A 13,624-nucleotide genomic window follows, 5' to 3' on the forward strand; every position below is an offset into this window, starting at 1 on the left:
ATAATTCTCTGCTTTTTCTGTCTGACTTATTTTGCTTAGCATTATATTCTCAGGATCCATCCATGTTGTCACAAATGGTCATATTTCATTACCGCCAAATAATATTCCATTGTGCATATATACCACAACTTCTTTATCCATTCATCTATCGAAGGCCATTTTGGTTGTTTCCATGTCTTCACCACTGTAAATAAAGCTGCAATGAACATCGGAGCACAGGTGTCTTTATGGATAAATGTTTTCAGATGTTTTGGATAGATACCTAGGAGTGGGATTGCTGGCTCATACGGTAATTCTATTTGTAACTTTTTGAGGAACCGCCATACTGCATTCCATATCGGATGCACCAGTCTGCATTCCCACCAACAGTGTATGAAGGTTCCTTTATCTCCACAGCATCTCCAACACTTGTTACTATTTGTCTTGTTGATGATAGCCATTCTAACTGGGGTGAGGTGATATCTCATTGTGGTTTTTATTTGCATTTCTCTGATGATTAGTGATGTTGAGCATTTTTTCATATGTCTATTTGCCATTTGTATGTCCTCTTTGGAGAAATGTCTCTTCAGGTCCTCTGCCCATTTTTCAATTGGGTTGTTTGTTTTTTGTTGTTGAGTTGCATGAGTTCCTTGTATATTTTGGATATTAGCCCCTTATCGGAGGCACTGTTTGCAAAAATCTTCTCCCATTCAGTTGGTTGCCTCTTTATTTTGTCGATGGTTTCTTTTGCTGTGCAGAAGCTTTTAAGTTTGATATAGTCCCATTCATTTATTTTAGCTTTTACTTCCCTTGCCTTTGGAGTCAAATTCATAAAATGCTCTTTGAACCCAAGGTCCATAAGTTTAGTACCTATGTTTTCTTCTATGCAGTTTATTGTTTCAGGTCTTATGCTTAAGTCTTTGATCCATTTTGAATTAATTTTGGTACATGGTGACAGATAGCAGTCCAGTTTCATTCTTTTGCATGTGGCTTTCCAATTCTCCCAGCACCATTTATTGAAGAGGCTGTCTTTTCTCCATTGTATGTTTTTGGCTTCTTCATCAAAAATTATCTGTCCATATTTATGTGGTTTTATTTCTGGGTTCTCAATTCTATTACATTGTTCTGTGTGTCTGTTTTTCTGCCAATACCAAACTGTTTTGATTATTTTTGCCCTGTAGTAAAAGCTAAAGTCAGGAAGTGTGATATCGCCAGCATTATTCTTTTTTTCTTAGGATTACTATGGTGATTCAGGGTCTTTTGTGGTTCCAAACAGATCTGATGATTTTTTGTCCTATTTCTTTAAAATATGCCATTGGGATTTTGATGGGGATTGCATTAAATCTGTATATTGCTTTGGGTAATATGGCCATTTTAACTATGTTGATTCTTCCAATCCATGAGCACGGAATGTCTTTCCATTTCTTTGTGTCTTCTTCAATTTCTTTTAAAAATGTCTTATAGTTTTCAGCATATAGGTCTTTCACATCCTTGGTTAAGTTTATTCCTAGGTATTTTATTCCTTTTGCTGCAATTGCAAAAGGAATTGTTTTTTTATTTCTTTTTCTGAGATTTCATTGTTAGTATATAGGAATGCAATGGACTTTTGTACGTTGATTTTGTAGCCAGCAACTTTACTGTATTCGTTGATTGTTTCTAATAGCTTTTTGGTGGAGTCTTTAGGGTTTTCTATATATAGCATCATGTCATCTGCAAAGAGTGACAATTTAACTTCTTCATTCCCAATTTGGATGCCTTTTATTTCTTTCTCTTGCCTGATTGCTCTGGCGAGGACTTCCAACACTATGTTGAAAAGCAGAGGTGATAGGGGACAGCCCTGTCATGTTCCTGAACGTAGAGCAAAGGGCTTCAGTTTTTCACCATTAATTATGAGATTAGCTGAGGGTTTGTCATATATGGCCTTTATTATGTTAAGGTATTTTCCTTCTATACCTATTTTATTAAGTGTTTTAATCATAAATGGATGTTGTATCTTGTCAAATGCTTTTTCTGCATCAATTGATATAATCATATGATTTTTGTCCTTTATTTTGTTTATGTGATGTATCACATTGATGGATTTACAGATGTTGAACCATCCTTGTGCCCCGGGGTGAACCCCACTTGGTCGTGATGAATAATCTTTTAAATGCATTGTTGTATTCGATTTGCTAGAATTTTGTTTAGGATTTTTGCATCTGTATTCATCAGAGATATTGGTCTGTAGTTTTTTTTGTGTTGTCCTTACCAGGTTTTGATGTCAGGGTAATGTTGGCCTCATTAAATGAGTTAGGGACTATTGTCTCTTCCTCAGTTTTATGGAAGAGTTTGAGCAGGATTGGTATTAGATCTTCTTTGAAGGTTTGGTAGAATTCACTAGTGAAGCCATCTGGTCCCGGACTTTTGCTTTTGGGAAGGTTTTGGATGACTGATTCAATTTCCTTACTGGTGATCGGTCTGTTTAGATTTTCCAGTTCTTCATGGTTCAGCCTAGGAAGGCTATATGTTTCTAAGAACTTGTCCATTTCTTCTAGGTTATTGAATTTGGTGGCATATAGTCCTTCATAGTATTCTTGGATGATCCTTTGTATTTCTGTGGCATCTGTGATAACTTCCCCTTTTTCATTTCTGATTTTGTTTATTAGTGTCTTCTCTCTTTTTATCTTAGTGAGCCTAGCCAAAGGTTTGTCAATTTTGTTAATCTTTTCAAAGAACCAGCTCTTTGTCACATTAATTTTTTCTATTGTCTTTTTGTTCTCTATTTCATTTAGTTCTGCTCTGATTTTTATTATTTCCTGTCTTCTGCTGACCTTAGGTTTCATTTGTTCTTGTTTTCTAGTTCTTTAAGGTGTAACGTGAGGTTATTTATTTGGGATTTTTCTTGTTTCTTGAGATAGGCCTGTAATGATATAAATTTCCCTCTTAAAACTGCTTTCGCTGCATCCCAAAAATTTTGGTAGGATGTATTTTCACTGTCATTTGTTTCTATGTATCTTTTGATCACCTCTAATTTCTTCTTTGACCCAGTCGTTCTTTAAAAGTATGTTGTTTAATCTCCATATATTTGTGGTTTTCCCTGCTTTCTTTTTGCAGTTGATATCCAAATTCAAAGCCTTGTGATCAGAGAATATGCTTGGTATGATTTCAATCTTCTTAAATTTGCTGAGGTTAGTTTTATGTCCCAATATATGGTCTATCCTTGAGAATGTTTCATGTACACTAGAAAAAATGTATAGTCTGATGTTTTAGGATGAAGTGCTCTATAAATGTCAATTATGTCCATTTCAGCTAATGTGTCATTTAGGGCTGCTATTTCGTTATTTATTTTCTGTTTGGATGATCTATCCATAGCTGTCAATGATGTATTTAAGTCCCCTAGTATAATTGTGTTTTGGTCAGTTTCTCCCTTTAATTCTGTTAGTAGTTTCTTGGTATATTTAGGTGCTCCCTGATTGGGAGCATAAATATCGATGACTGTTATGTCTTCTTGTTGTATAGTCCCCTTTATCATTATGAAATGTCCATCTTTGTCTCTTGTTATCTTTTTCACCCTGAAGTCTGTTTCATCTGATATCTGTATGGCTACACCTGATTTTCTCTGGATACCATTTGCTTGGCGTGTCAATTTCCACCCTTTCACTTTGAGTCTATGCTTGTCCTTGTAGCTGAGATGTGTCTCTTGGAGACAGCATATGGTTGGGTTTAGTTTTTTGATCCAATCTGCTACTCTGTGCTTTTATTGGTGAGTTCAGTCCATTTACATTTAGGGTGATTATTGATATGTGAGGATTTCCTGTCATTCTATCTTTAGTTTTCTGGTAAGGCTGTGTCTCCATTGTTTCTTTGATTTTTTGTTGTTGTCCATTATTTCTGTGTGGTGGTATTCTATGATGTTTACCTCTGTTTCTTCTCTTATTACAGTATATATTTCAGTTCTGGATTTTTTTTGAGTGGTTACCCTTAAGTTTATGTAAAAGAAAGTTTGATAATTAGAGTGTTCCATTTTCTTCAGCATGCTTACTTTCTCCATTCCCATATTCTGGTTCAGGCCTTTACTCTCCCCCTTTTTGAGTTTTGGTTGCCACAAATTGTCCCTGTTGATGGTGGTCGAATAGCCTCCTTTAGTATTTCTTGTGGTGCAGGTCGTATGTTAGAAAATTCCCTCAGCTTCTGTATGTCTGGAAAGGTCTTTATTCCTCCTTCATATCTAAAGGATATCTTTGTTGGATATATTATTCTTGGCTCATAATTTCTCTCTTTCAATATTTTGAATATTTGGTTCCACTCCCTCCTGACTTGTAGAGTTTCTGCTGAGAAATCTGATGATAATCTAATGGGCTTTCCTTTGTAAGTTACCATCTTCTTTTCCCTGGCTGCCTTGAGGATTCTTTCTTTGTCGTTGATTTTAGACAGCTTCAATACAATGTGCCTTGGAGAAGGCCTGTTGGGATTGAGGTAATTAGGTGTTCTATTTGCTTCTTGGATTTGAGGATCCAGTTTTTTCCACAAGTTTGGGAAGTTCTCATCGACTATTTGTTTGAATATACTCTGTTCCCTTCTCTCTTTCTTCTCCTTCTGGTATGCCCATTATTCTTATATTGCTCTTTCTGATGGAGTCAGAAAGTTCTTGTAGAGTTCTTTCATTTCTTTTAAGTCTCAAGTCTCTTTCTTCTTCCATCCGTGTCATTTCCAGGTGTCTATCTTCGATGTCACTGATTCTTTCCTCCATCTGGTCAACTCTACTACCTAAGCTGGCTATTTCATTCTTCATTTCTTCTACTGAGTTCTTAATCTCCAGAAATTCTATTTGGTTCTTTTTAAAAATTTCAATCTCTTTGGTAAAATGTTCATTTTGTTCTTTGATTGTGTTTCTGAGTTCATTAAACTGCCTTTCTGTGTTTTCTTGCATCTCGTTGAGTTTTTTCAGAACTGCTATCTTGAATTCTCTGTCATTTAAGTCACATATTTCCATAACTTTAAATTCATTTTCTGGAGAGTTTTCACTTTCTTTCTGAGCTGTCTTGTTGCCTTGGTTATTCATGGCAATTAATAATTTATTATATCTCTTTCTGGACATCTATAGGAGTGACTTCTGCAACAGGTTGATAGGAAGAGGTCTTTCTTTAGTTTTCTGGTAGGTGTTGGTAGAATGTTTTATTTTCCCTCCGACTGCAGCCCTTTTTTCTCTTTCATACTGTAGTTTATGTTTTCTCTGCACTATTCTAGCTTTTCACACAATGGGGGGATTCCCTGCAATGCGGACTTCTCCTCTGTAAACAGTTTGCCTGGGTCATAGGGCGCATAGTCCCTGTGGGGATGTGGAGAGCTTTTGAAGTTCCAAAGCTCTTCCTGCACCAGATTCAGAGCCCTATGTTTCAGCAGTTCTGTTTACTCCTGCAGGGATCCACCCAGTAAGGTGGGGCCAGGGGCAGGGTGAGTTGTGAGAGGTGGCCCAGAGCAATGGAAGTGACCAACACCACAGCCTGTCCTGCTTCCAAAGCTCCCTCCCCTTTGCCGGAGCTAGTTGGGCTGCAAATCTGTTTCTGCGGACCACAGTTCTCAGAACTGCAAGTATTCTGTTCTGTTTTTTTTCTTGTTTTTTTTTTTTTTTTTGATTTTTTTTTTTAAATTTATTGGGGTGACAATTGTTAGTAAAATTACATAGATTTCAGGTGTACAATTCTGTATTACATCATCTATAAATCCCATTGTGTGTTAAATATTCTGTTCTTTTGATCTGACACTCCTACTTTTCTGTTTCTAGCACTGGGCATGTGGGGGCGTGGCAAACTCTGGGAGGGTAAGGAGGGGGCAGCTAGTCTCAGTGCCCATGGCTTCTGTTCTCTGCTCGGCCATGAGTGCTTAAATCACTATTTTCAGCCTCCGTCCCTCAGTCTTTGCTCTGAGGTCTCTGCTGTGATCGTTGGGTTCAGCCGTTTGATATGCTGTCCCCTCAGCCCTGTGGGCGAGAAACGGCGCCCTAGCAGTCCGAGGTCTTCCGTCTCCCGCAGCTGCAGTAGTTTCTGGATGCAGCGAGGTCGGAGCACTGAGCTAGGTCTTTGTCCCTTGGCTCCATCTCCGCACTTCTCCCTTTCCCCCTCCCCTGCTCGCGCAGTTTGCCCACCTTTAGGTGAATTCAGTAGTGAGCCTCTTCATCTTGCCTGTCTGCTGTGCAGGGAGTCCTTTGTGGTGTTATAGCTATTTAATTTATTGTCAATTCCAGGGGAGATTTCCAGAGGCTCACCTCATGCCGCCATTTTGAAGAGGTCTCCCCTGAGGTGTTTTTTTTTCCCCCCTTGTAATTGATTTCTAGTTTCACATCAGTGTAGCCTTGGAAACTGCTTGATGTGATTTCAAACTTCTTAAATTTATTGAAACTTGTTTTGTGGACTAAATGTGGTCTACCTTGGAAAATATTTCATATACACTTGAAAAGAGTGTATGTTTTACTGCCTTGGGATGAAATGCTTTAAAAAAATAAATTAAATTAATCTGTTCTAGTGTGTCATTTAAGGCCACTGTTTCCTTGTTGATTTTCTTTCTGGTAGATATGTCCCTTGTTGTCAATGGTGTGTAAAAGTCCCTTACTATGCTTGTGTTATTGTCAATCCCTCCCTTTATGTTGGTCAATATTTGTTTTAGTATTAGGTGCTCCTATGTTGGGTGCATAAATTTTTACTAGGGTTATGTCCTCTTGTTGGTTTGATCCATTTATTATTATATAATGGGTTTGTCTCTTATTATAGTCTTTGTTTTAAAGCCTATTTTGTCTGATATAAGTTTTGCCCAGCTTTTTTCTCATTTTCATTTGCATGAAATATCTTTTTCCTTCCCTTTAGTTTCAGTCTCTCTGTGTCTTTTGATATGAGGTGAGTTTCTTATAGACATCGTGTGTATGCGTCTTGTTTTCTTATCTATTCACCTAGTGTATATATTTTGATGGGAGCTTTTTGTCACTTACATTTAAACTGATTATTGATAGGCACATAGTTATTGCCAGTTTATTATTCACATTATGGATCTTCATTTGTTTGTTTACTTGTTTTCCCCTTCTTCTTAGAGAAGTCCTTTTAGCATTTCTTGTAATACTGGCTTGGTTTTAATGAATTCCTTTAGCTTTTTCTTGCCTCGAAAGCTCTTTATCTCTCCTTCAATAATTGCTATGTATTCTTGGTTGTGGATCCCTGCTTTTCATCATTTTGTATATTTCCTGCCACTCCCTGGTGGCCTGAAAAGTTTCTGTTGAGAAATCAGCTGATTGTCGCATGGGTGCTCCCTTGTAAGTAATTAATTGTCTTTCTTTTGCTGCTTTTTGGATTCTCTCTTTATCTCTAACCTTTGCCATTTTAATTATGATGTGTCTTGGTGTGGGCCTGTTTGGATTCATCTTGTTTGAGACTCTCTGAACTTCCTGAGCTTGTATATCCATTTTCTTCCAAGGTTTAGGGACATTTTCAGTCATTAATTCTTCAAATAGGTTTTTGATCCCTTGGTTCCTCTCTTCTACTTCTATTTTTTATTAAAATTAATTGGGGTGATAATGAGCAATAAAAATACATAGCTTTTAAATGTACAATTCTATAATTCATCCTCTATGACGTTTGACAATTATGATCATGAACTTGCTACTGTGTGCTAACATTTGCAGCACTGTACAAACAGCTCTGTAAGCTTTCATAACCTTGGTATATCAGTGTCTCACAGCTGTGTTCATGTCAATGTTTGGTGGTGTATTGCTGAAGTGGAATTCATTATTGTTGTTTTGTGTTTTTGTGTGCCATCATGAGAATGTTTGAGCTTGAATTAGAGCAATGAATAACCATTAAATTTCTTGTTAAACTTGGCAAGAGTGGAAATGAAATCAGGGACATATTAGTCCAAGTTTATGGGGATAATGCCATGAAGGTACAAAGGGATTCAACGTTTTTCTGAGGAGAGAGAATGCATCACTGATGAAGAGAGGTCAGGGCGGCCAGTAACAAACAGAACTGACAAAAACATTGCAAAAATTCATCAAATTGTGCGTTAAAATCATTAGCTAACTGTGAAAAGCATAGCAGACCATGTAAATATCGATAGAGGATCAGTTAGGAAAATCTTAACTGGAAATCTTGGCATGAGAAAGGTGTGTGCAAAAATGGTCCCAAAGGAGCTCACCGATGAACAAAAACAAAAGGCAGTCAAAGTTTGTCAAGACCTTTTAGAGATGCAAGAGGATGTTTTTGGCCATGTTATCACTGGTGATGAAACCTGGGTGTACTAATATGATGTGAAACAAAGTGTCAAAATGCAGAATGAAAGTCTGGTAATTCTCCATGGCTGAAAAAGTTCTCTCAGCCTAAATGAAGAGTCAAAAGGATATTGCTAACCTTTTTATATCTGAGGGATTATTCATTATGAATTTGTACGAACTGGACAAACAATGAACCAAGTTTAGTATTTGGAAGTGCTGGAAAGGCAGTGTAAAAAAGTTAGGCAAAAACGACTTGAAATTTTCGCCAACAATTCATGGCTCTTGCATCACAACAATGTACCAGCTCACATGGCACTGTATGTGAGGGAGTTTTTAGCCAGTACATAAATAACTGTATTGGAACACCCTCCATACTCACCTGATCTGGCCCCCAATGACTTCTTTCTTTACCCAAAGATAAAGGAAATATTGAAAAAAAGACATTTTGATGACATTCATGACATCAAGGGTAATACGATGACAGCTTTGATGTCCATTCCAGAAAAAGAGTTCCAGAACTGCTTTGAAGGGTGGACTAGATGCTGGTGTCAGTGCATAGCTTCACAAGGGGAGTACTTTGAAGATGACCATAGTGACATTCAGCAATGAGGTATGTAGTAATTTTTCTAGGACGAGTTCACGAACGTAATTGACAGATCTCGTGTCTTTATGGATAAATGTTTTTAGATTTTTTTGATAGATACCCAGCAGAGGGATTGTTGAGTCATATGGTAATACTATTCTTAATTTTTTGAGTAACCTTCATACTGTTTTCCATAGCGGCTCTATCAATCTGCATTCTTACCAACAGTATATGAGGGTTCCTTTTTCTCCACAGTCTCTCCAGCACTTGTTATTATTTGTCTTGTTGATGATAGCCATTCTGACAGGTGTGAGGTGATATCTTGTGGTTTCGATTTGCATTTTTGTACTAGCTAGTGAAGGTGAACATTTATTTTTCATGTGTCTGTTGGCCATTTGTATTAAGTCCTATGCCCATTTTTTAATTGGATTGTTTGTCTTTTTGTTGTTGAGTTGTCTGAGTTCCTAATACATTTTAGATATTATCCACTTATAGCAGACATTTTTTGCAAATATTTTCTCCCATTTATTTAGTTGCTTCTGTATTTTGTTGATAATTTATTTTGCTGTGTAGGATCTTTGTAGTTTTATAGTCCCATTCATTTATTTTAGCTTTTACTTCCCTTGCCTTTCCAGTCAAATTCATAAACTCCTCTTTGAACCCAAGGTCCGTAAGTTTAGGACCTATGCTTTCTTCTATGCAGGTTATTTTTTCATGTCTTATGTTTAGCTCTTCAATCCATTTTGAGTTAATTTTTCTGTATGAGGACACATAACAGTCTAGTTTTATTCTTTTGCATGTGGCTTTCCAATTTTCCCAGCACCATTTCTTGAAGAGGCTGTCTTTTCTCCATTGTGTGTTTTTGGCTTCTTTGTTGGAAATTATCTGTCCATGTTTATGTGGGTTTACCTCTGGGTTCTAAATTCTATTCCTTTCGTCTGTATGTCTGTTTTTCTGCCAATACAATACTGTTTTGAATAGTTTTGCCATGTAGGACAAGCTAAAGTCAGGGAGTGTGATACTTCCAGCATTTTTCTTTTTCTTAGGATTGTTTTGGTCATTCAGGGTCTTTTGGGATTCCATACAAATCTCATGATTTTTTTGGTTCTATTTCTTTAAAAAATACCATTGGGATTTTGATGAGAATTGCATTAAATCTTTATATTTCTTTGGGTAATATGATCATTTTCACTATGTTGATTCTTCCAGTCCATGAATACGGAATGTCTTTTCATTTCTTTCTGTTTTCAGTTTCTCTTAGAGATGTCCTATACTTTTCAGTGTATATGTCTTTCACATGTTTTGTTAAGTTTATTCCTAGGTCATTTATTCTTTTTGTTGTAATTGTGAAAGGAATGTTTTTTATTTCTTTTTTGTGAGATTTCATTGTTTGTATATAGGAATGCAATGGATTGTTGTTGTACATTGATTTTGTATCCAGCAAATTTACTGTATTTGTTTATCATTTCTAATAGCTTTTTGGTGGAGTGTTTAAGGTTTTCTGTATAAAGGATCATGTCATCTACAAAAAGTGACAATTTAACTTCTTCATTCTCAGTTTGGATGCCTTTTATTTATTTCTTTTGCCTGATTGCTCTGTTTAGGACTTCTAAAACTATGTTGAATAACAGTGGTGATAGGGGGCAGCCCTGTCTTTTTCCTGAACATAGAGCAGCAGGCTTCAGTTTTCTCCCCCTTCTTTCCGCCTCCCCCCCAACTCTGGTTCAGGTCGTTCTTTCTCAGTTTAGTTGTGTAGGACACAGTTCCCTGGCCCATGCTGGTATTATGAGCCTTATGCTCCCCCTGGCTGAGGCAGTCGGTTGCCAGTCATGGGTTGGCCGCTCACAGCAGCACACGGCAGGTCTCGCCAGCTGCCAGCCACTCATGCTGGCCACCGGCCACTCATGGCTTCTGTGCCACGGTAGCACGCAACAACCTCTGGCTGCTCACAGCAGCCCAGCTCCAGGGAGAGCTGTTGCTCACAATCTTAGCTGTAGAAGGCTCAGCTCACTGGCCTATGTGGGAATCGAGCTGGCGACCTCCATGTTAAGAGCACGGTGCTCCAACCACCTGAGCCACTGCCCCCCCCCCAGGCTTCAGTTTTTCTCCATTAATTATGATACTACCTGAGGGTTTGCCATATATAGCCTTTATTATGTTAAGGTATTTTCCTTCTATACCCATTTTCTTAAGTGTTTTCATCATAAATCGATGTTGTATCTTGTGAAATGCCTTTTCTCCATCTATTAATATAATCATATGATTTTTATCTTTTATTGTTTATGTGGTATCTCACATTGGTTGATTTCCATGTGTTGAACCATCCTTGTGCCCCATGACGAACCCCCCTAGATCATCTCTCTTCTCCTTCTGTTACTCCTATGATGCATATGTTGTTAATGTTTGTTGTTATCCCAGAGGTCCCTTAAACTATGTTCATTTTTTTTCTTTTTTCTTTTGTTTTTCTGATTAGCTGTTTTCTGCTACCTTGTCTTCCAAATCTCTGATTTGATCCTCTACTTCATCTAATCTGCTGTTTGTTGTGTATTGTTTACTTCAGTTATTGTATTCTTTATTTCTGACTCTTTCTTCTGTTTTCTATATCCTTCTTTAGGCTTATTCTTTCTTCACTAAAGTTCTCACTCAGCTACTTAAGTATTCTTATAACCAGTGTTTTAAACTCTGTCTCATTTGTTTTGGTTGCCTCCAGTTCATTTAGTTCTTTTTTTTTTTTTTTTTTTTTTGAGTTTTCTGTTGTTCTTTTATTCGGGGTATTTTTATTTGTTTCCTCATTCTCGTTGCCTCACTATGTTTGCTTCTATGTGTTAGGTAGATCTCCTATGTCTTTCAGATGTTGCTAGGTGTCCTATGTTGTCCAGTGGCACAGTCTCTCTGATATCCTGTGTGTGTGTTCAAGGAATGTTTTTTGTGTGTGTTGTATATATTGTCCTGTTGTTGCTGGGTGGGATTTACTCTTAGGCTGACTGGCTGTGCAGATTGGCCTGCCCAAACATGTATGAGCTGCTGTGTGGGAGCTGAACCCTCAGAGGGACAGTCACCCAAGTATGCTCCTATGTATGTTGAGACTACCCTTTGGGTATGCCACTTGTGGGGCCAATGGGGTAGTGCTCTGGTGTGTTCTGAAGCAGGCCCCTGGTTATGCTGTTTCTTGTACCTCTTAGTAGGGCTTCCGTGTAGGCCATTTTTAGCCTTTCCTGTGACTGGCCTGGGGCTACGTGGTAGGAGCTACAAAGCTATATACAATTGGTTGCTGCCTGTGTTGGAATGGAGGCATGTGTGGGTGGCCTTGCTGTGAACCAAGGTTCCCTGTCACCGGTATCAGTCCTTGGGTAGCTTAGCAAAATACCCAGAGCCCTCCTAGGCATGTTGCTGCATGCCAGCTGCCCCTAAGGCTCAGTGGCTGAAAGAGCCTCCTTAAGTGCACGGGCTGGGCTCTTTGACCCAGTGTAACAGGGCCCCAAATGCTGCCCGAATTAGTTTGGGGTGGAATCCTAGGGATTCATGGATTATGGCTGGTGATTTTCTCAAAGTTAAATGCACCAGTTTTTGCACCAATACTGAGCCTGTTTCCCCTCTGCAAATGCCCCTAGAACACTGTGGCTAGCCATCCTTTGTCTTTGGCCACAGAACCCTGAGAGCTGCCCCAGAAAGGCTGCAGCATAAACAGGGATTGACTGCCTGCCACTGAAAGCTTCCTTGGCCACCATGTGCTGCCCTCTGCTGTACAAGTACAAGCCTCCAGCAGTTTGTGGGGCAGGGCCGGCTGCCCAGGGCTCATGCAGAATCTTGAAAACAAGTTATTGGGGTTGAGCTGAAATTGGCGACAGGGAATCAGTTTAACAGCAGCTGGATTGCAATATATGATTCACTTCTGTCATTTTCAGCCCTTGGCAAAATCTATCATTTATTTATCTGCTAACATATTTAATAAGACTATGTAGGATGATGGTCACCTGCAAGAAGTGAAATGCTCATATTATGGGTTAAAAAGGCTTTTCCTGACTAAGTGAAATTTTAGTTCTGAATAATCTCATCTATAAGCCCTTTCTTATCTGAAACTTTTCTCTGTCCATACTCTTTTTACAGAGTCAGAAGGAACTTTAGTCCCTCTGTTACTTACTCAGTTAAAGCTTGTTTTTACTTTCAAGTGAACAGTGCATTATATTCTGATCATTTTGCTTTTCGGAAAGGTTGTTGGACTTTTTTTTTAAGTGATGAGTACATTGCTAAAAGGGGAGGAATGTAGTAGAAGAGGGTAAGTAGGGTCAAATATATGGTGATGGAAGGAGAACTGACTATGGGTGGTGAACACACGATACAATATATAGATGATTTATTATAGAATTGTATACTTGAAACCTATATAATTTTAGTAACCAATGTCACTCCAATAAATTTAATAAAGATTAAAAGAGAATGTGTGACATTAAATGTGTTTTTATTATTAAATCGTGCTCTGAAAAAATAAATAAATAAAGTGGAAGGGGTCTGATGCTTTTGCACTTTCTTGTTTGTTTCTTTGTAAATGTAAAGTTCAGAAATTATTACCCTCCACAGGAGCTTTGTCCCCCAAGAACTATTAAGTGGCTGAGCTCTTGACACAGGAGAGGCATGAGATGCATTGTTCTTGGTGCAGTTAATGAGAAACCAGAAGCCTCATGACATTTCATTCAGTTCTGTGAGCATGTTGCCTATGTGCAAGCAAGACCACAAATTGGTGAGCTTAGGAATTCATTGGGGTCAGTTTAGACTGGTTAATGGGAAAGAGACCATAATAGTAACTAGGAATTCAAATTCACTAAATAGGG

General features: G+C 38.1%; 1 protein-coding gene across 2 annotated transcripts in view; it reads left to right on the top strand.

The window, feature by feature from the left end:
* The window catches only part of SH3BGRL (SH3 domain binding glutamate rich protein like), a 136,957-nt gene that overhangs the window by 90,278 nt on the left and 33,055 nt on the right, over positions 1-13,624 (top strand). The window contains exon 2 of one of the 2 annotated variants that reach the window (XM_074323575.1): positions 8,715-8,822. The exons of the other annotated variant lie outside the window; for it this stretch is intronic. Coding sequence (XP_074179676.1) covers positions 8,796-8,822 — 27 coding nt within the window. The 5' untranslated portion in view covers positions 8,715-8,795. The remainder of the gene's footprint in view (positions 1-8,714; positions 8,823-13,624) is intronic. 2 annotated transcript variants of the gene reach the window in all.

The sequence above is a fragment of the Rhinolophus sinicus genome, chromosome X (assembly GCF_036562045.2).
Source record: "Rhinolophus sinicus isolate RSC01 chromosome X, ASM3656204v1, whole genome shotgun sequence".
Taxonomy (NCBI): domain Eukaryota; kingdom Metazoa; phylum Chordata; class Mammalia; order Chiroptera; family Rhinolophidae; genus Rhinolophus; species Rhinolophus sinicus.